Source organism: Carcharhinus amblyrhynchos, chromosome 10 (assembly GCF_965287045.1).
Source record: "Carcharhinus amblyrhynchos chromosome 10, sCarAmb.v2.hapA, whole genome shotgun sequence".
NCBI lineage: Eukaryota > Metazoa > Chordata > Chondrichthyes > Carcharhiniformes > Carcharhinidae > Carcharhinus > Carcharhinus amblyrhynchos.
In genome coordinates, this window is record NC_137333.1 from 87948658 (window position 1) to 87971050 (window position 22393).

Sequence of the window (22393 nt, forward strand, 5' to 3'; positions counted from 1 at the left end):
CTTTATTGTACAAAATAAAGTAAAGCAAAAGCCACTGGCCTGTAGTGAACACAAACCGGGACAATGGAATAATGGGCCCACTCGTGGGCCTGCTTTATACAGGGCTTGGTATACGAGCTCCATCTGGTGAATTAATTACCTATCCCCAGGGAGTCCCTATTCAATGAGCCCTACAGGGAGGTCAGTCAGTGATATTCCCCATACAAGTCCTGGGGGTTATCACAGGGACCAGCATTGTACGTGGAATTCCAAGTGAGGCCTCTCCAACACTCTGTACAATTGCACAAACTCAGTGCATCGATATCACAATAGAGACACATTAATCAACCAGGCATAGGACAACATCAGTCTGTAACTGGGTGTCATTTTGAAGGAATTCAGTTGTAATGAAATTGTTGGCCTGACAAGTTCAGATGTGAGATGTGTCTCAATTAGCGTGCAAGAATTTGGCACAAAGAAAATACCTGCAACAACACAATTTCAATGACAATGAAGCTGTGAGACACACATTTCAATCAGGAGAACTGGGGGAGTCTCAGAAGCAAAGTGGAGAGAGAGAGAAGAAAAGCAGTGAGAGAGCCTGTGGGTACAGCAGGGGGAAACAGCAGACAGCGTAATGAGAACACACCGCGAGGTCTGTGAGCACAGTAGAAATGAAATGAGCAGCAGAGAGAGAAAGAGTGCTCGAAGAACTGTGGGAGGCCTGAGAGCACAAAACAGAGAGAAAAAAAAAGCAAGAAGAGAGAGAGAATAGTGAGAGGACAGCAAAGATAAAAGGAGCCACAGCGAGAGAGAGAGGTAGAAAACAGTGGGCAGCCTCAGAACAAACTGGCGATAAAAGGTGTAGCGGAGAGAGAGAGAGAGAGCCCTGCAAAAACAGTGGAGGCCTATAGGCGCTGTGTGTTAAAGGAACAGCAGAACAAGTAACATTAGAACAGTTGGACGCCAATGAGCACAGCCAATATGAAGTAAAGGTACAAGTCAGAGTGCAAGAACAGAGAGATCAGTGGACTTTATGTACATAAATCATTGAACATAGCAGGGCAGGTGGTTTAGAACCATAGAATGGAGGCCATTTGACCGATCAAGTCTGCACTGACCATCGTCCTATTCCTGTAACCTCACGTATTTACCCTGCCAATTCCTTGACACTAGGATCAATTTTAACATGGTCAATCAGCCTAACCCGCACATCTTTGGAGTGTGGAAGGAAACCCATGCAGACATGGGGAGAATGTGCAAACTCCAGGCACAATGTAACCCAAAGCCAGAATTGAACCTGGGTCCCTGACACTGTGAGGCAGCAGTGCTAACCACTGTGCCACTGTGCCGCCCTCAAAGGAATCCTCGGGTCTATAATGGAGAAATCGAGCACAAAAGCAAGGAAGTTATCGGAACATGGGAATTCGGAGCAGAGGTAGGCAAATTCAGCCCTTCAAGTCTGCTCCACCTTCAATCAAACCATGGCTGATCTCTTCCTAGTCTCAAATCCACCTCCCCAGCTGTTCCCCATTCCTCCTTATCCCCTTTTTTATTAGAAATATATCTATCTCTTTCTTGAAACCATTCAATGATTCAGAATCCAGTGCGCTATGGCACAGCAAATTCTGCAAATTCACCACCTTCTGTGAGAAGAAGTTCCTCCTCATCTCAGTATTAAATCTACCATCTCATAACCTATATCTGTGACCTGTATTGACAGACCTTTATAAACCACTGGGTTAACCTCAACTGTAGTAGGTCTGAAATTCCAGGCATCACATTTTCAGAAGGATGTGAAGGCTTTTGAGAGGGTGGGTGAGAATCTTCAGTTACGTGGATAGTTTGGAGAAGTTGTGAAATAAAAAGAGAAAAAAAAATGGGTTTCCTCCGGGTGCTCTGGTTTCCTCCCACAGTCCAAAGATTAGGTGCAGGTTAGGTGCATTGGCCATGGTTAAAAAAAACCCCAAAATGTGTAGGTCAGATGGATTAGCCATGAAAATAATGTGAGGTTATGGGGATAAGGCAGGAGGAAAAGACCTGGGTAAAGGGCTCTGTTGGGGATCGGTGCAGACCCAATGGGCTAAATGGCCACCTTCTGCACTGTAGGAAGATTGAGAGAAGATTTGATAGCCGTGTTCAAGGGCCTAGGCAGAGTTGATAGAAGCTCTTTCCATTCATGTAAGGATGGAAAATCAGAGGCCACTGATTGAAGGTGGGTAACCAAAGGCAGCATTTCTTACAAAGCAGCGGCTGGTCTCTGGAATGCACAACCTAAGAGTGTGGTGGAGGCAGATTCAACTGCAGCTCTTAAAAGAGAATCACATAAGCACCCAAAGAGAAAGGAGTTGCAGAACAATACAATGTCGCACATTTGAAGCATGTGAATAAACTGGGGAGTTCAATTCCATTGTGTATACCTCAATCCCAAATCAAGTCCAGGAGGAAGGTGTTCTGAACTCTGAAATTCCCTCATTCAGATTCCTGCCAGTCTTAGTTAGAATTAGTGTCAGCAAATGTTGGTGACAAAATCCCCAACCTGTTTGTAATGTATTCCACATTTTGACTAGCGGATGCAAGATGTCACAGTGATTAGTTAGCAGTGCTGCCTCACAGTGCCAAGGTCCCAGGTTCAATTCTGACCTTGGGTCACTGTCTGTGTGGAGCTTGCACTTTCTCCCTGTGCCTGCGTGGGTTTCCTTTGGGTGCTCTGGTTTCCTACCACAGTCCAAAGATGTGCGGGTTAGATGTATTGGCCATGCTAAATTCTCCCTCAGCGTACTTGAATAGGCACCGGAGTGTGGGATTTTCACAGTAACTTCATTGCAGTGTTAATGTAAGTCTCCTTGTGACACTAAATAAATAAACTTAAATTTCTGCATGCATTGATTATTCATTCACTAATGTTAACTTCCCTCATTCACCTTCATCATTATATTGCTTTACGAATCATTGACTGTTGTTCAAGGACCAGCAATACTCTCTTTGCTGTTGTAATACCCCTTCTCCCCTCACAGCAACCATCGTTGGCAGTATTCAGGCGTTTGCCAGAAAAGATATTGCTGAAGCTGTTGGGCTGAGGTCCGTCCAGCTACATGAGGAAGACGCTGGCCACTTCAGCTCTTAACCAGTGAACTAATGTTGTTTTGTGCTTGGCAGGACCTGCTGAAGCACACACCTGATGATCACCCGGATCACCCGTGCCTGCTCGCAGCACAACGTTACATTAAGTTGCTCGCCGAGAGGATAAACAAGGGAAAGAAGAATGCAGAGGAGGCGGAGAAAGAAGCTCGCATCCTGCAAGAGATAGAGTCCCACATAGAAGGCATGATGGATGTGCGGATCCATGAAGAGGTACAACTATTATAAATGGCCACAAACTGTGAGCCACATTCATGTTTAGCAAGGCTATGGGTCATGAATGTTTCACAGTATTTTCCGATCTACGTAAAGTATATGAAGTAAGGTTTCCTTCTTTCAGTCCTGGACATAGAATTATAGAATCAACAGTGCAGGAGGCCATTTGGCCCATCGAGTCTGCACCGACCACAATCCCACCCAGGCTCTATTCCCATAACCCGTGGCGAGTGGTACAGGAAAACTCTGCCCTTAATCTCAGGCTTGTCTGTAGAACCTCTTCCAGCCACTGCTGTGCTGTGTCTAGAGAGCGTCGGCTGAACTGATTAGGGGAGAAATGAAGAACGGTATGTCACCCAAAGATTGGTAAAATTGTGGAACTTTCTCCCTCAAAAAGCAATAGATGCTGGCTGCGTTAATAGCTTGAAATTGGAGATTGCTAGGTATTAGCTAAGGGATGTCAAAGCAAGTCGGACAGGTGGAGTTAAGATACATAACAGCCTTACCTTCACTGAGAACTGACTGGCTGACTCCTGGTTCCATTTCTACTTTGCCCTGACCTCTTCAGAAAGACAATGAACTGAGAACTTTGTCTTGTAATTATTATATCACTTTATCACAGTGGCTGATCACTTTATCTCACTGGCACTTTCTGACCTTATTCTGCAGCTCCTGGTTCCTCACAGAAAATTCTTAAGGCAGGAGATGGTGACTGAAGTGGTAAGAACTTTGCAATTCTTGCTTTTAAAAGCCTTAACACAAGGAACAGCTGAAGGAAATGGCCTTCAGTGAGATTGATCTTGTCGTGAGAGAGTAAACCCATTAGGCCCACCTTGGAGTGGAAGGAGGTATATGCCGAGAGTAATGAAGAAGGGAAATGATGGTCAAACTGGTGTATATCTTTATGGGTATCTTCTTGATTCTTTCCCACTGAATCACCAATCAGTCAGCCAGATTCACCCACCTGCACAACAACAATGCAGTGGGCATCTTTCGCTGATGTCCATATCTTTAGCACTTAGGTCAAAGATTCTTTAAGGATGAGAGCACTATCTCTTTGCGATATCAATGTTGCAGTTGAGGAGAATGCACCAGGGGGTGAGGGGAAAGAACATGGGGAGGGCGCGGGTAGGAGTAGGAAAGCAAGCAAAGAATCTGGCAACACCAAATGCACAGATATACTCCATTATCAACATTTATCATATATCTGTTTCTTCAAAAATGGACACCTGAAAATAAGTATTTGACGGACATTTGTGTCTAAGAAAGTAAAGGGAAACAGTGGAGTAAGTCATCTTCTGTGATGAGTGCTTGTAAATACACCGTATAAAAAAGAAGACTGCATTGGGATACGTTTGAACTTGTAAATTGTTTGAAATGATGCTTGAAATTTGTACATCTGATGTGCCAAGTGCAATTTTACAAGATGTAAATTTTAAATTTAAAGATATTAACAGATTGCTTTATTCAATTTCATCACAACTTTCGTCATCTAAAGCATGATGTCAAAATCTGCTTATTCGTCATGCTGAGAGGTTCCCTTTTTTTGTGCACAGAAAACCGTAAGCAGCAAGAAGGAACGCTCGCTCTTTCTGTTTACAGATCTTTTGATTTGCACTACTTTGAAACGTAAGACAGGTTCCCTGCGGCGGAGTTCTATGAGCTTGTGAGTATGCAGCCTCTCTTGAGTAGGAATGCTTACCTCTAAGCTACGTGACTTGCTTTGATTTATTATTGTCACATGTATTGGGATACAGTGGAAAGTATTGTTTCTTGCACGAGCAGACAAAGCATACTGTTCATAGAATCTGCAGTGCAGAAGGAGGCCATTTGGCCCATTGAGCCTGCACCGACAACAATCCCACCCAGGTACTGTCCAATCCCCATAATCCCAGCTATTTACTCTCCTGATCCCCCTAACATTAAAGGGCAATTTATCATGCCCGATCAACCAAACCCTCTCACTTTTGGAATGTGGGAGGAAACCAGAGCACCCGGGGGAAACTAATGCAGTCATGGGGAGAAAGTGCAAACTCCACACAGACATTGAGTCGAGGCCAGAATTTAATCAGAGTCCCTGACACTGTGAGGCAGCAGTGCTAATCACTGTGCCACTGTGCTGCCCGTTCACAGAGAAGGAAAGGAGAGGGTGCAGAATGTAGTGTTACAGTCATAGCTAGGGTGTAGAGAAAGATCAACTTAATATAGGTCCATTCAAAAGTCTGACAACAGCAGGGAAGAAGCTGTTCTTGAGTCAGTTGGTACGTGACCTCAGTCTTTTGTATCTTTTTCCTGATGGAAGAAGGTGGGAGGGAGAATGCCCGGGGTGTGTGGGGTCCTTGATTATGTTGGCTGCTTTACCAAGGCAGCAGGACGCATTTTAACTTTTGCTGCTTTACCAAAGTCAATTGAGGCATAAAACTAATGCCACAAATATAGGGGCAGGATTCTCCAGCCACACGTGCCCTGAGATCGCAAATTTCCACTCAAATTCAACGGACTGTTAAATTATCTGCAGAATTTTCTTTCTCACCTGCTACAGTTCCCGCGGTGGGCGAGGTGGGAGAATTTCAACCCAAGCCTATTATAGCACCGAGTTCCATTAGATTATATTGCAACACACCCTTCTGTGCACTTTGTCATTGTGACAAAGGACAGTGTCAATACCCTTCACCCCACTATCTCCAATCACTACTACGTTCCTTTTCCCCTTCTCTTTGCCTATGTCCTGCTGCATCACTGTACCGTGTGCAGTTTGCTCACCAACCTCACCTGCCTCGTCCTCTTCCAGACTGGAAGCAAGAACCTCAAACCTGTTATGCAGATTAAGAGGCTGAGGCCTCCGCTCCTCACCCCCCTTCCTCCTCCCAGCAGCCCCCTTTTGTTCCTGACCCTTAGATTTAGACAGTCTAGGGGGGGTGGATGTCACTTGCACCCCATTGACAATGACACCCTCTCTCCCCCTGATGAGCCTCAGTGTCTGTAGCTCAGAGGCCAGCTCATCCACCTTGAGCTGGAGCTCCTCCAGCAACCTGCACTTACTGCAGTGTTGTCTGCCTGGTGCTCGGGTACAGGATGTCGCAGCTGGGCTGCAGAGGAATCTGGAGTGGGAGGGTGAGAACCCAGTTGTGGTGGTACATGTGGGTGCCAGCGACGTAGGCAAAGTGCGGACTGAGGATCTGGGGAGGGAGTATGAGAAGCTGGGAATGGAATTAAAAAGTAGAACCGACAAGGTGGTCTTCTCTGGGCTACTGCCTGAACCGAGTGAAGACGGGTGTAGGGTTGACAGGATAAAGGAAGTGAATGGGTGGCTCAGAGATTGGTGTGGGAGGAATGGGATCGAATTTATGGGGCATTGGCACCAGTATTGGGGTAGGTGGGACTTGTTCGGGCGGGATGGGGTTGGTCTGAATCGTGCTGGGACCAGAGTGCTGGCGAATCGAGTAAAGAGGACTGTAGACAGGGCTTTAAACTAATTAGGGGGGGGGAGGGTGCGAGGGTAGGTGATGTTAGGAGGTCTACAGTTAAGGATAGGGTACAGGTAAGGGAGGAGGCTGAGGATGTCCCAAGTGGTGGCGTTACGGCAAATAGGGTCCAGAAGAAGGCTGGGATGAAAGCGCTTTATCTGAATGCACGAAGCATTCGGAATAAAGTGGATGAGCTGGTGGCGCAGATCGACACAAATGGATACGATCTGGTGGCCATTACAGAGACGTGGCTGCAAGGTGACAGGGACTGGGAGATGAATGTACAGGGCTATCAAGTGTTTAGGAAGGATAGGCAGGAGGAAAGAGGGGGTGGCGTAGCTCTGCTGATTAAGGACAGCATCAAGGTGGTAGCAAGGGATGATATCGGAGCCAAAGAGCAGAAAGTGGAATCGTTGTGGGTGGAGATTAGGAACAGCAAAGGGAGGAAGACGCTGGTGGGTGTCGTCTATAGGCCCCCGAATAATGATCTGGAGGTGGGGCGGGCTGTTAACGCGCAAATAAGTGCGGCGTGCAGGAATGGGACGGCAGTAGTTATGGGGGATTTCAATCTGCATATTGATTGGTCGACCCATGTTGGACGAGGTGGGCTCGAGGAGGAGTTCTTGGAATGCTGCCGGGATAGTTTCCTGGAACAGTGTGTGTTGGAGCCGACGAGGGAGCGAGCTATCTTGGATCTGGTGCTATGTAATGAGGCGGGTAGAATTAGGGACCTTGAGGTGAAGGATCCTCTTGGAGAGAGTGATCATTGTATGGTGGAGTTTCTGTTGCAGATGGAGGAGGAGAAAGTGGGTTCCCGGACATGTGTCCTTTGTTTGAATAGAGGGGAGTATGGTAGGATGAGAGAAGAATTGGCGAATGTGGACTGGGGGAGCGCGTTGGAAGGTAGGTCTGCTGAGGAGCAGTGGAGGATCTTTAAGGAGATCTTTCTTGGTGCTCAGCAGAAATTTATTCCGATGGTTAAAAAGGACAGTAGGAAGAGAGGTAATAAGCCGTGGATAACGAAGGAGGTGAAGGAAAGTGTTAAATTAAAAGCGGAGGAATTTAGAGTAGCTAAGAGCAGTGGGCGAGAAGAGGATTGGGAAAGGTTTAAATGTCAACAAAGATTGACAAAAAAGTTGATAAAGGAGGGTAGAAGAAGCTATGAAGCTGGGCTAGCGCTTAATATAAAAAAGGATAGCAAGAGTTTTTATAAATATATAAAAAGGAAGAGGCTGGCTAGGGTGAACGTTGGTCCCTTAGCGGATGAGAAAGGGGACCTAGTGGTAGGGGATGGGGATATGGCTAAGGTCTTGAATAACTTTTTTGTTTCTGTCTTCACGGAGGAGGACGTGAATAATTTGCCGGGTGTTAGCGATGGAAAGGTGGTAGGACTGGAGGGTCTTAATGACATTACTGTTACTAGAGAGGTGGTGCGCGACAGACTGGAGGGGCTGATTGTGGACAAGTCCCCAGGACCGGATGGAATGCATCCGAGGGTTCTGAAAGAAATGGCGGAGGTGATAGTGGATGCCTTGGTGGTTATTTTCCAGACGTCGCTGGATTCCGGGGAAGTGCCGGAGGATTGGAAAACGGCTAATGTTACGCCGTTGTTTAAGAAGGGTGCCAGGCAAAAGGCGGGGAATTACAGGCCGGTTAGTTTAACGTCTGTGGTAGGTAAAATGTTAGAATCCGTCATTAAGGAGGAAATTGCGAGGCATCTTGAAGGGAATTGCTTGATAGGGCAGACGCAACACGGTTTCATTAAAGGGAAGTCGTGTCTGACAAATTTACTGGAGTTCTATGAGGATGTGTCTAGGGCGGTGGATAGAGGAGAGCCGGTGGATGTGGTCTTTCTGGATTTTCAGAAGGCGTTTGATAAGGTACCTCACAAGAGGTTACTGCAGAAGGTCAGAGGACATGGAGTTGGGGGTAGGGTGTTAGCGTGGATAGAGGATTGGTTGTCAAATAGGAGGCAGAGAGTGGGGGTCAATGGGTGCTATTCGGATTGGCGGTTGGTGACTAGTGGGGTGCCCCAGGGGTCGGTGCTGGGGCCTCAGCTATTTACCATTTATATAGATGATCTGGAGGAGGGAACCGAGTGTAGGGTGTCGAAATTTGCTGATGACACCAAGATTGGGGGAAAGGCAAATTGTGCGGAGGGTGTGGAGAGTCTGCAGAAGGATCTAGATAGGCTGGGCGAATGGGCCAGGAAATGGCAAATGGAATTTAATGTTGGCAAGTGTGAGGTGGTCCACTTTGGTAGGAAGAATGGTAGGAAGGACTATTACTTACGGGGCGAAAAACTGCAGCAGGCGACGGTGCAGAGGGACCTCGGGGTCCTTGTGCATGAGTCGCAAAAACCCAGCCTGCAGGTGCAGCAGGTGGTCAGGAAGGCGAATGGGATGCTGGCCTTCATAGCGAAGGGGATTGAATATAAAAGTAGGGAGGTCTTGCTGCAGCTGTATAGGGCATTGGTGAGGCCGCAGCTGGAGTACTGTGTGCAGTTTTGGGCGCCGCACCTGCGCAAGGATATTTTGGCCTTGGAGGGAGTGCAGAGGAGGTTTACTAGGCTGATACCGGAGTTGAGGGGGTTGAGCTATGAGGAGAGGCTGAATAAACTAGGCTTGTACTCGTTAGAGTTTAGAAGAATGAGGGGAGATCTCATTGAGACGTATAAGATGATGAATGGGATGGATAGGATAGAGGTGGAAAGACTCTTCCCGCTCAAAAAAGACAGTAGGACTAGGGGGCACAGCCTCAAGATAAAGGGGGGGCGGTTCAGAACGGAGTTAGGAGGAACTTCTTCACTCAAAGGGTGGTGAATCTCTGGAATTCTCTGCCCGTTGAAGTGGTGGAGGCTGCCTCGCTAAATATTTTTAAGAAGCGGGTTGATGGGTTTTTGATAAGAGAGGGGATTAAGGGTTATGGGGAGAGGGCGGGAAAGTGGAACTGAGCCACGACAGATCAGCCATGATCTTATTGAATGGCGGGGCAGGCTCGAAGGGCCAGATGGCCTACTCCTGCTCCTATTTCTTATGTTCTTATGTTCTTATAGGATACTTGGTACAGAAACATTTGACCAAATCAGTCCAAGCTGGTCTTAATACTGCAATCATTTTCAGTATCACTGTATCAGCAATAACCCCCTAATCCTTCTTCCTCATCTAAGTTGCCCTTAGATGCATCTGTACTATCACTTCATCCACTCCCTCTGGTAATCAGTTCCACTTTTCGCTCTGATGAAGGGTCATCTAAGTTGGTTCTATTCTCTCCCCACAGATGCTGTCAGACCTGCTGAGATTTTCCAGCAGTTTCTGTTTTTGTTTCAGATTCAAGCATCTGCAGTATTTTGCTTTTATCCACATTCTCGCCACTCTCTGTTCATTACCATAGATTTTATTTTTGATTACATAAACCATAGAGTCCCTACAGGGCAGAAAAAATCCATTTGGCCAGTCAAATTTGCACTGACCGTGAAAAAGCAGCCAATCCAGGCCTTTCCCACCACCCTAACCTTCCCAACTGTGCACATTAACCATGGCTAATCCATTTAACCTGTACACTTTTGGACACTAAGGGACAATTTAGCATGGCCCGTCCACCTAACCTACACATCTTTGGAGTGTGGGGGGAAACCGGAGCACCCGGAGGAAACCCATGGGGCAACATAGGGTGAACATGCAAACTCCACACCTCGCTCGAGCAAGGTCGTAAAGTCCTGCCCAAGTCCCAGATTTTTTATTGCACTCTGGTATTTAATTTCTTAATTGCAATAATATAAATGTCAGCATATATATCACACCTCTGACATTTTGTGCAAGCATTTGCAGCACAGCAATTGAGAAACGTGTCCTTGTAGGATGACTGGAACCCCTGTGAATTTGTCCAGTCCCTTGTTTATTGTAAAGGCAGTACCCGGGCACCTGACTCCAAATGCACTGGGAACAAAGGGTGGGATTTTCCGGATGCACTCGCCCTGTAAGCGGAAAATCCCTCTCGAGGTCAACAGACTTTTGCATGATCCGCCCCACCCCCTCCCCTGCTTCCCATGATTCCCATGGCGGGCAAGATGGGAAAATTCCCCCCAGAATCATCCGAGCCCTCGATAGGGATGAGATACCTCACCTGGAATTTTCCAGAAAAAAGACAAAGAGGCTGCCTGTAATTTTCTTGTGCCCGCTGGAAGTGGGCTTCTCCCCCATTCATACCACAGCCCTGCACTGATGGTCGAGCTGCCACCTTTCAGCTGAACTGTTAGACTGAGGTCCCATCAAGGAGAAGGACCTCCACAGCACTTTGCGAAGAGGCTGCCTGTAATTTTCTTGTGCCCGCTGGAAGTGGGCAAGGCCGAAGAAAATCTGTCACCCAAACTCTGGTCGCCTTGCCGTGAGTATTTTGGACTGATTTTACAGTGGCCATGACCTCTGAAAGACACAGCTGGTGGACCGGTTCCCCAAGCAGCCATTTATACTTTGGAAATCAACCCTTATTCATTCTAGAAGCTGTACTGTCACTTTAGACTGGACTGTGTCCATATTGTTAGGTTCAACCTCAAAATAACTGTTTCCATTCTCACAGATACACAGCTGGGAGTGTGATTGACACTACAAGCAAGTACAAGTTCCTCTGGAAACTTCCTCTGGAAGATTTGGATATCGTAAAAGGTCTATGATACGTTGCAGTATTAGTTGCCAGTGATATATCCTGCTTAGATGTAATACTTACTTAAAAACATGAGTCTCAGCTTGCCTGCTTAAAAAGCCGTCTTAATATGTTCTCAATCCCTGAGAGTGGCTTCAGGCAAAGTGTGCTTGTGATAAGTAGCCTGAAGATGGACAAGGGAGACATGAGAACGAGCGTAGGGAGAAAGAGTGGACATTCAGGCCAGATTTTATTTTTGATACTAAAGAGTTCTTTCTAATTCTGTTGTTCAGAGGGGCACAAATCGACAGGACAAAGGGTTCACCAAGTGACTTCTGAGATTTCCAAAGGATTCAGCAGTGTCTTTGAGCTTCCAGTCTGATTGTAACATTGGGCTTCCACGCAGCAGATAACACCAAGCGGTTGTTTAGCAAATCCAACATTCAAATCTAAACTAATCAGGAGAATTCTGATACCCAATGAATCAAAAGATTTCAGTAAAGCCTTGTACATCATAGTTAAACAGTATGATCCCTCAGGTTGTTGATTCTGCTGTTGATGCATCGCTGCCTCCGTCTCTTTCCTTTTCTGGACTGTTTCCTCTTTTCTCTGCCTAACTATACTTTCTGTTTCTCTCACTCCTTTTCTGCATCTTTCTCTCTCTCTCTCTGTCTTTTTCCTTCTTTTCCTTCCTTGCGGATGCTAGGTGGTGGATGACACAGAAGGGACAGCAGTTCACCCAGCTTTGCAGGCTCCATTTGGCATGGAGAGTGCAAGGTAAATAAGGCCCTCAGCATTTCCCTTCTCGCCTCCTCCCGCAGTCACTCATGCTTCTCCCCCATTCATACCACAGCCCTGCACTGATGGTCGAGCTGCCACCTTTCAGCTGAAATGTTAGACCGAGGTCCCATCAAGGAGAAGGATCTCCACAGCACTTTGCGAAGAAGACCATGGGTGTTCTCCCCAGTGTCGTGGCCAGAATTTAATCTTCAACCAATGTCACTCATAGATCATAAAATCCTTACAGTGCAGAAGGAGGCCTCTTGGCCCACCAAATCTGCACCGACCACAAAACTACCCGGATCCTATCCCCATAACCCCGTGCATTTACCCTAGCTAGCCCCCTGACACTAAGATGGCCAATCAATCTAACCCACACACCTTTGGACTGTGGGAGGAAATCAGAGCACCCGGAGGAAACCCTCGCCGACACAGGGAGACGGTGCAAACTCCACACAGACAGTGACTCAAGGTCGAAACTGAACTTGGGTCCCTGGCGCTATGAGGCAGCAGTGCTAACCACTGTGTCACCCTCCTGTCACTGTAGCTGTTTCCTGTCACAATATAATACTGCCTACACTGCAAAAGTCCTTTATTATTTGTGAAGTGATATGTGGGATCCTGAGGTAAGAAGAAAAGACGCTATTTGATTGCATGTCACTCTTTCATTTTTATTACTTTACTCTTGAGTTCCTCACTTCCTCACTTTTCCATCACCTCCCCCCATCACTATCCCTATCTCCTCTTCTTTGAACGATCTATTCATTCCTGTCCTCCCTCCACCCACTAGAAATAGATCCATCAGGCAAGCACCCTTCCTAAAATCAGGAATTTAATTTCTTGGGCCTGAATGTTACGCTGCCCACCCTCCTCCCCCTGCCCACAACACACAGCAATTCTACACTGCGGTGAGCAAGGCCTTGGGTGGGACCCACCGCACACTCCAATTGAGACTCTTAATTGGCCACTTCAGGGCCATTTCTCTCCCAGCCTCAATTTTCAGGCTGGCGAGAACATTGAACCTCCATGCGACAAGGTTGGAAAGAGTCAAAGTTAGATCTGGGGCAGGAAGTGTGAGGGGATGCTTCCATCAGAAGCCCCTTTCTGACTAATGTAATTACAACGCAGTGATTAGATTCTAACCATCTCTCCCTCCAGTCTTACAATCCTTGGAAAACTCATCATTCCTTCAATGTCTTGTGAATCCCCTGGTTCCTTCACCAATCCGTCATCCAGGTGCTAAGCCATGGAGTTGCCTCCGCACCTCTCTCTCGATCTCCTCCTGTAAAATGCTCCTCCAGCTCCTACTCACCTGTCGCCAGTGGCTCTTTCTTCAGCTTGGTGTCAGTGTTTGTCCGATAATGGTCCTCTGAAGAAGCTTTTGGGGTTGAGGGGGGGGAGTGGTATTTTACTGTGTTAAAAATGGCACATAAATATTCTGATTCTGGTTTGAACTTGCTCTGTATATTGCAGGGACCTCCCAATCCACTAACCGGGAAAACATCCAGAAAACCCTCAATCGATTGGAGGAAGATTTCAGCATCCTCAGCCAGATTAGCACACTGGCCGAAACACTCAGTATTTCACATCAGGTATGGGCACTGATGACGTTCTAAATAGTTTGGAGATGGTGTAAAATGAATATATAAACCAGAATTTACAGATTCCATTCTCTTAACAGGCATGGCACAATATCATTCAACCATTCATAAATCTGCCCACCAATGCTACCATCACAATCAGAAAGACATTCCACTTTCACTGAGGACATTATAAGGTCGGGTGTTTCTTTTATTGTGTGTATTCAAGATATATGGTCCCCATTAAAGTTTATTAGTGTCACAAGTAGGCTTACGTTAACACTGCAGTGAAGTTACTGTGAAAATTCCCTAGTCGCCCCACTCTGGTGCCTGTTCGGGTACACCGAGGGAGAATTTAGCATGGTCAATGCACCTAACCAGCACATCTTTCAGACTGTGGGAGGAAACCGGGGGAAACCCACGCAGATACAGGGAGAACGTGCAAACTCCACACAGACAGTGACTCAAGCTGGGAATTGAATCCGGGTCCCTGGCGCTGTGAAGCAGCAGTGCTAACCATCGTGTCACCGTGCCGCCCCATTATAAAACCACAATGAGTTGTAGCAACTGACTTGTTGTTAACAGTGCAAACAGCTGCCTGAACTCCTCACTTTCCAGCTGCCTCCTGTAATCACAAACCACCAGCCTTACCTGAAATTGGTGGAGCTTTGAAAAGAACTGAACTGCCGGGAATAGCTGGAATGTGCAACAGCCGGAATTCTCCAGTCGCGCACAACCCACCACCACTGCCAACAGGAATGGGGAATTTGACAGACAGCCGAATTTACGAGGGAGAGAAAATGCTGAGAGACCGGAACTAGCCTCAGCATCCATAACTGCTGCCTCACTGAGAAACTCCCAAACAGCAAAGAAGCACACTGAGCTTGCTGACTCACATTAATGAACCATAAAGCATCATCTTGACTCTGAAGTTCTTATCCTTGCCTTCAAATCCCTTCATGGGCCCGTCTTTCCCTATCTGTGCCATCTCCACTGACTGTCCAACCCTCCAATATATCAGTGCTCCTCTAATTCTGGCTTCTTGAGCGTTGCCAATTTTCATTGTTCCATTATTAGTGGCTGTGGCCTTCAGTTACCTGAACCTCAAGCTCTAGAATGTCCTCCCTGCACCCTTCCATCTCTTTACCTCAGTCCCTTCCTTTAAGACTTCCTTAAAACCAAAGTCTTTGAGTAAACTTCTGGTCATCTGACCTCATGGGCGAAATTTGAGAGAATGATTCTAAGTGTCCAGCTAGCGTGAAAATGGGAATGTTGCAGATCCGTTTTTGGGCGGGTTTTTACACCCAATCTTGTGCACACAATGCTTGAAATAATGCCCGGTGGGCAGTGCCAAGGTGCCCGGGGCATTACTGAGGTGCCAGGCTGACAGTGCCAAGGTGCTAGGCTGGCACTGCCCAAGACCCCTCCCCTCTTGTCCTCGGCCTCTGCAGGGGTCCCAATGGTCCCAAGTTCTGCCCACAAGACCAACATGACTGCTCCCCGGTCACGGGGAGCCGGTGCTTTTCTGGCCAGGGAGAACCCCTCCTGGCGAGGCCATAAAGCCAAGTGAGCCCAGGCAATTGAGTGCTGAGCTCACTAATTAAATTAACATTAGAATACATTTAAACAACTTCTTCAGCCTCCAGCCCACTTCTGGTGAGAGGCTGTCCTCACCAGAAATCTGGCCCTTGTAAGATCGCGAGAGGTGAGAAGTCGGGCACGATCCTGATTCTTTGGCTCTCGCACAAATTTACCGGCTCACTCTGCCCATTGACAGGCGGAGCAAACCAGTAAAATCCCAGTCAATATCTCCAATACTCCTGTGAAGCACATTGGAACATTTTGTTATCCGGCTGGAATATTTAAACCTCTTCCCAGGTATTTTCCCCTGGTGTGACCAACTAAACAACAGAACGTCGATTCAGATTTCCCTTAAACAAAACCTTCCTCTTTATTTCATACTTTAGGTATCAACACTCAACATAAATCTATATTAGTTGCAACACTTATCTTAATTTACTCAATTTATAGAACTCATTTAAGTTCTGACTAAGAACAAATACTTCCTGCTTGCGTGAACTAGCCAGGTTTGCCTTGGGTATGAATCTTCCTCATGGTCCCGTTGTTCTTCTCAGGACACATGTTGCATACGCGGGTCCCGAATTTCCGCTGAGAGCAAAAGACTGAAAATGCTTCTTTAATCCTAAACAGTACACATTCTTCCAGAAAGTTCCCTGGCACTCAGCCAATGATCCCACTGGAAAATGATCACAATGTAGCCAATGGAATTAATCGCAAACTACTCCCAAATAGTTATACCAAGCTGTATGTAAGTTACGTAGCCTCGTCATATATGGAAACAATGGCTTCGGGATATCTAGTACTTGTTCAAACAGCCATCCTTATTTGGTCAACACAGGAAGTGTCAGGTCACATCTCCCAGGATAGGTCACGACTTGCTGCAGCCTTCTCTAGTTTAACATAACTTGGCTAAAATTCCCAGCATGCTTCATTCTCATTGTTACTGTTACCATCACCGTTGCCTGCCCAGCCACAATGTTGTGATGTTAAAGGGACTATATAATGGTGATTCCCACTGCCAGCAATTTTAAAGGGCATGAATGAAAAGTGAGCCTGCTCGCGGCTGTCCTGATGTTACTAAGCCCTTTGCAGAGACAGGGTATTTCACAATCCCTGCAATTTCCATGACACTCGACTGGTATTCGAAGGCAGTGTAGATCGCAGCAGCTCAGAGGCCTTTGATTTGATTTATTATTGTCACGTGTATTGGTATACAGTGAAAAATACTGTTTCTTTCGCTATGCAGAGAAAGCATGCCATACATAGAGAAGGAAAAGAGAGAGTGCAGAATGTAATGTTACAGTCATGGCTAGAGTGTAGGGAAAGATCAACTTAGTGTGAATTAGATCCATTCAGAAGTCTGATGGTAGCAGGGAAGAAGCTGCTCTTGAATCAGTGTCCTCAGATTTTTGTATACTTTTCCCAACAGAAGAAGGTGGAAAAGCGTATGTCTGGGGTGTGTGGGGTCCTCAGAAAAGCAGACAGCATATTTAAGGACCCCACGCATCCTGAACACATCCTCTTCCACCTTCTTCCATCGGGAAAAAGATACAAGAGTCTGAGAACACGTACCAATGGACTCACCCTCCGGATGCTCCGATTTCCTCCCACAGTCCAAAGATATGCAGGTTAGGTGGATTGGCCGTGCTAAATTGCCTCCTAATGCTTCAAGATATGAAGATTAGAGGGATTAGCCATGGGAAAATGTGTGGGGTGAAAGGGGTAGGACAGGAGGAGAGGGCCTGGGTAAGATACTCTGTCAGAGTATAGTGCACTATAAACTAATACATGTGATAATAAATCAAATCAAAGAGTCGGTGCAATATTGATGGGCTGAATGGCCTCCTCTGCACTGTAGGGATCTTTCATCAAGTAAGACAAGGGTTGCAGATGAACTAGAACACCACCTTCTTCAATTTCTCCTCAGGCCACACACCACCCTGACTTGGATCTACATTGCTGTTCCTTCATTGTTTCTCAGTCAAAACCCTGGCATGCTGACAGCACTGTGGGTTTATCTATAACACATACACAGTAGTGGTTCAAGAAAGAGCTCACCACCACCTTCTCAAAAACAATTAAGAATGGGCAATAAACCGGCCAAATCCTGTGAAAGAATAAAAACATTGTAAAAGGATGTATGTCGTCTACCCCTGACTGCATTGGAGTGGGCATGTGTTGAGCCACATTTTGTTGCTTGGTGCCCTTTTGCTAATAAACAGAACCTGTATTCTCCTTTTCTCTTGCCAGAGTCTGGATGATGTAATTAAGGACCTGATGGCCTCTGTGAATCGAGAGCTGTCGGAGAAGCAGTCACTCGCAGTCAGCACCATGTTTCCGCTCACGAAAGTTGAACTGACGGCCACAACAGCAGACGGAACGGAAACGTTCATTTTTGAATTCAGTAGCATTGAGGCACGAGCTGGCTTTGAACAGGCATTCGAGGAGACCAAGAAGAAATTAGGTACAATGTACAAGCAGTGTTCACAATAGTGTGTATTGGCTAAAAGACCTTGGTGGCGATTCTCCAGCCTCGCCATTCCTGACGCAGATCGTGCCGATCACGGAGAATTGCGTCTGGGCCTAAAAATTAGGCCCGGTGCCAAACGGTTTGTAACCGTTCCGGGCACTTTCTAATGGTGTGAACCGGATCACGTCCAACAAAGGACCGTGGCAGGACCCACCTGGCACTCTGGCGATGTCCTCTGAACATGCTCACCTTACACAACAGGGATGCCCACTGGACAGCAATGGCCACTGGACACCCTGGCAGTGCTAATTGGATGCTCTGGCATTGGCAGTTGGGCACCACCAATTTTCCAGGGGCAGTGCTATGAGTGTAGAGCCTGAGTGAGGGCTATGATGGAGAGGGGTAGGGGAGGGGAGCTGTGATATGGGGATCATGCAGGGGTAGATCCTGTCAAAGGCATGATGCGGGGGGCATGTCGGCAGTGGGGGGGAGGAACCATCATGAGGGCCCCTTGATGCCCTAATGCTGGCGTTCCGTATTGGGGTGGGGTGTGGGGTAGCTACTGCTGATGAGGGAGAGGGGTGAGTCCTAGTGTCCGTGAGGGAGGGAGGAGGCCTCATAGTCCCAAGTGCTCTGAAGCCATTATGACACTTAGGGCATGATCTTAGCAGTCGTTCACGCCTGCTGTTGCTGCAGCAAGGACAGTGGTTTGGGGGAGAATTTTCCCGTTCCACCCGCCATGGGAAATTGTAGTGGGCAAGGGGCAACCATGGTTAGACTCAAGCAGGATTTTCCAGTTTTGGGACGAGCACAGCCAGAAAATCCCGCCAATGATCTCCAGATGTCTTGGTTATTTAAAATTCTAATCCTTGTTTTCAAATTCTTTCATGATCTCACCCGTTGCTAATTCTGTAATCTCCTCCAGCCCAACAACTCTCTGCGCTCACCTACCTCTAGACTTCTAATCATAAGGGCAGCATGGTAGCACAGTGGTTAGCACTGCTACCTCACACCGTCAGGGACCAGGGTTCGATTCCCAGCTTGGATCATTGCCTGTGTGGAGTTTGCACATTTTCCGTATGTCTGCATGGGGTTCCTTCGGGTGCTCCAGTTTCCTCCCACAGTCCAACAATGTGCGGGTTAGGTTGATTCGCCATGCTAAATTGCCCCTTAGTGTCAGGGGGACGAGCTATGGTAAATGGATGGGGTTATGTGGATAGGGCTTGTTTGGGATTGTGATCCATGTAAACTCAATGGGCCAAATGGCCTTCTTCTACACTGTAGGGATTCTATGATTCACCCAGGCTTTTAATTGCTCCATCGTAGGTGGTGTTCATTCAGTGGTCAAGGGCCTAACACTTCGGAATTCCTTCCCTAAACTCACCCCATCTCTACTTCTCTCTCACTTTCTTTAAGATAATCTATAAGACCTGCCTTTTTGACCAAGCTTTTGATCGTTTGCCTTAATGTCTCCTTGGTGTCAAATTTATAATGCTCCTGTGAAGAACCTTGGGACATTTTGGGCAGAAGTCCCCCTCCAAGAAACTAAGGCGGAATCTTACAGCCATTCACAGCAGCGGGACTTTCTGGTCTATCTTACAAATATATTGTAAGAAGTCTCACAACTCTAGGTTAAGGTCTAACAGATTTATTTGGTATCATAAACTTCCGGAGTGCTGCTCCTTCATCAGGTGAGTGGAGAGTTGGGTTCACAAACAAGGCATGTATAGACAGAGACTCAATTGCAAGATAGTGGTTGGAAGGTGAGTCTTTATAGGTAATCAAGTCTTTACAGGTACAGACGTTGCGAGTGGAAAGAGGATTAAGGACAGGTTAAAGAGGTGTGAATTGTCCCAAACCAGAACAGTTAGCAGGATTTTGCAAGCCCAGGCCAAATGATGGGGGTTACACATAGTATGACATGAACCCAAGATCCTGGTTGAGGCCGTCCTCATGCATGCGAAAGTTTGTGATATTAAATAAACCTGTTGGACTTTAACCTGGTGTTGTGAGACTTCTTACTGTGCCCACCACAGTCCAACACCGACATCTTCACATCATGCAAATATATTGGCACTAATGAAGTGCCACCACTATATTTCTCTCCAAACATGTTTGAAAGTCTGTTTTAGACAGGTGTAACAATCCTAAGGCGAGATGGACAGAGTGTTCAATCATGCCTTTGCACATTTGCACCTATTGGAATTGAGCACTGACTGGCAGCTACAGAGGGCAAAGGATGAATGTTTCTCTGAGGTGATCTCTTTGCCCACAGCACATGGTTAAAGTTCAGAAGAGCGATCAAACTGGTTTTGAAAAAGATGTATTAAAAATGTAAAAGGGGGCAGCACAGAGACGCCACATTGCTTTTTGTAAATGAGACATCGTTCAGGTCACTTTTCCAATCTTGTGTGATTGGCAGTTTTGGCTCGTCACTGGCAAAGCTCTTAACAAGAAGCTGTTTGTGATTGGAAGCCAGATATTTGTGCAAGAAGCAATTCTGCTTCAATTCATTCAATTCTGCTGCAATGTCTCTAAACCAGCAAGATTCACTTGGAGTCAGTTTTCCTTCTCATTCTATGCCATTCCCATTTTCACTATCTAATCCTTGCCGTTTTTTTCCTTCAAGGCATGTAAAAGCCTTCAAAATGATTGGATGCCAAGTCAATAATCTTCTCCTGGCTTAAGCCATGTTCAGCATGTCATCATGTCCCCATTATAAATGTTACCATAACTCAGACTTTAAAGAGACAATAATCTCTTCTGATATTCTGCATTAGTTGCATGTCATGGTGTATAAACCCTTCGCCAATCGTGTTCATATATCACTAAACAGACACAACTTCAGAAAATGCCTGGATTCCAGTGGTCTGCTGAGAAAGAGCAACAAGATATACCGGGAGAAAATCTGAGAAAAAAAGTACATTTTCTTTGTGTGCAATTCTGGATGGAGGCCAATTCCTTTTTGTCATTAATTTCAAGCATTTGGGTGTTGCTGGCTAGACCAGCATTTGTTGCCCATGGCCCTTGAGAAGATGGTGGCGAGCTGCCTTCTTGAACTGCTGCAGTCCCTAAGGAGTAAGTACACCCACAGTGCTGTTAGGGAGGGAGTTCCAGGATTTTGATCCAGCGAAGGAATGTTTCCAACTCAAGATGGTGAATGACTTGGAAGGGATTCTCCAGGTGCTGTCATGTGTGTGCTGCCTTTGTCCTTCTAGATGGTAGCGGTCATGGGTTTGGAAGGTGCTATCTAAGGAGTCTTCATGAGTTCCTGCAGTGCATCTTGTAGATGATAAACACTGCTGCCACTGGGTGTCAGTGGTGGAGAGAATGAATGGGATGCCAATCAAGCGGGCTGCCTGGATGGTGTCAAGCTTCTTGAGTGTTGTTGGTGCTACACTCCTTGGACAACACAATTACAGTCAATGATTGCTTCTGTTGCTCAAGTTCCTGCCCTATACAATATGGTATTGCTCAGACGGCACAGCTGTGTGTCAGTCATGGCTCAGTTGGTGGCACAAGTACGCCTGAATTATACGGTGCTATCTCACTCCAAGGCATGAATAGAAAAATCAAGGCTGACACCACTGCGGGAGCACTGCAGTGTTGGAGGTGCTGTCTTTCAGATGAGAAGCTAAACTGAGGCTGTATCTGCCAGCTCAGTGAATGTGGAAGAACCCCTGGAAAGATCCCAGGGAAAGCGATGGCCTATTGGTATTATCGCCTGACTATTAATCCAGACACTCAGCTAATGTTCTGGGCAACCAAATTTGAATCCTGCAACAGCAGATGGTGGAATTTGAATTCAACAAAAAATATGTAGAATTAAGAGTCCATTCATGACCTTGAAACCATCGCTGATTGTTGGAAAAACCCAAATGTTTTTTAGGGGAAGAATTCTGCCGTCCTTACCCGGCCTGGCCTACATGTGACTCTAGAGCCACAGCAGCATGGTTGACTCTCAAGAAGCTTGACACCATCCAGGACAAAGCAGCCTGCTTTATTGGCGCCACATCTACAAACATCCACTGCCTCCACCACCAGTAGCACCTTCCAAACCCATGCCCACTTCCATCTAGAAGGACAAGGGCAGCAGATAAATGGGAACACCACCACCTGCTAGCTCCCCTCCAAGCCACTCACCATCCTGACTTGGAAATATATCGGCGTTCCTGCATAGTCGCCAGGTCAAAATCCTGGAATTCCCCTTCCTAACGGCATTGTGGGTCAACTCACAGCACATGGACCGCAGTGTTTCAAGATGGCACCTTCTGAAGGGCATCTGGGGATGGGCAATAAATGCTGGCCTGCCTGCGACGCCCGTGTCCGAGAAACAAATTTAAAAACATATGGAGCACTCCTAGTGAGAAATGTTGGAAATGTTTTCATTTCCTGCCTCTCTAGAGGTTTGGTTTTAACTCTAGAGGGAAGGAAATGTCCCTGGGTTCAGTCACTGGAAGCAGCAGCAGATCTGAAACACAGGTATCCAGAACACCGTTTGTTATCACTTGGAGCTGTCAGAACAGGATACTTGTGCT

General features: G+C 46.7%; 1 protein-coding gene across 1 annotated transcript in view; it reads left to right on the forward strand.

Moving 5' to 3' along the window:
• The window catches only part of arhgef17 (Rho guanine nucleotide exchange factor (GEF) 17), a 458392-nt gene that overhangs the window by 391732 nt on the left and 44267 nt on the right, over positions 1-22393 (forward strand). Inside the window, 6 exon segments of the mRNA XM_080197536.1 lie at positions 3139-3333; positions 4006-4056; positions 4893-5002; positions 11382-11467; positions 13698-13816; positions 17636-17849. Coding sequence (XP_080053662.1) covers positions 3139-3333; positions 4006-4056; positions 4893-5002; positions 11382-11467; positions 13698-13816; positions 17636-17849 — 775 coding nt within the window.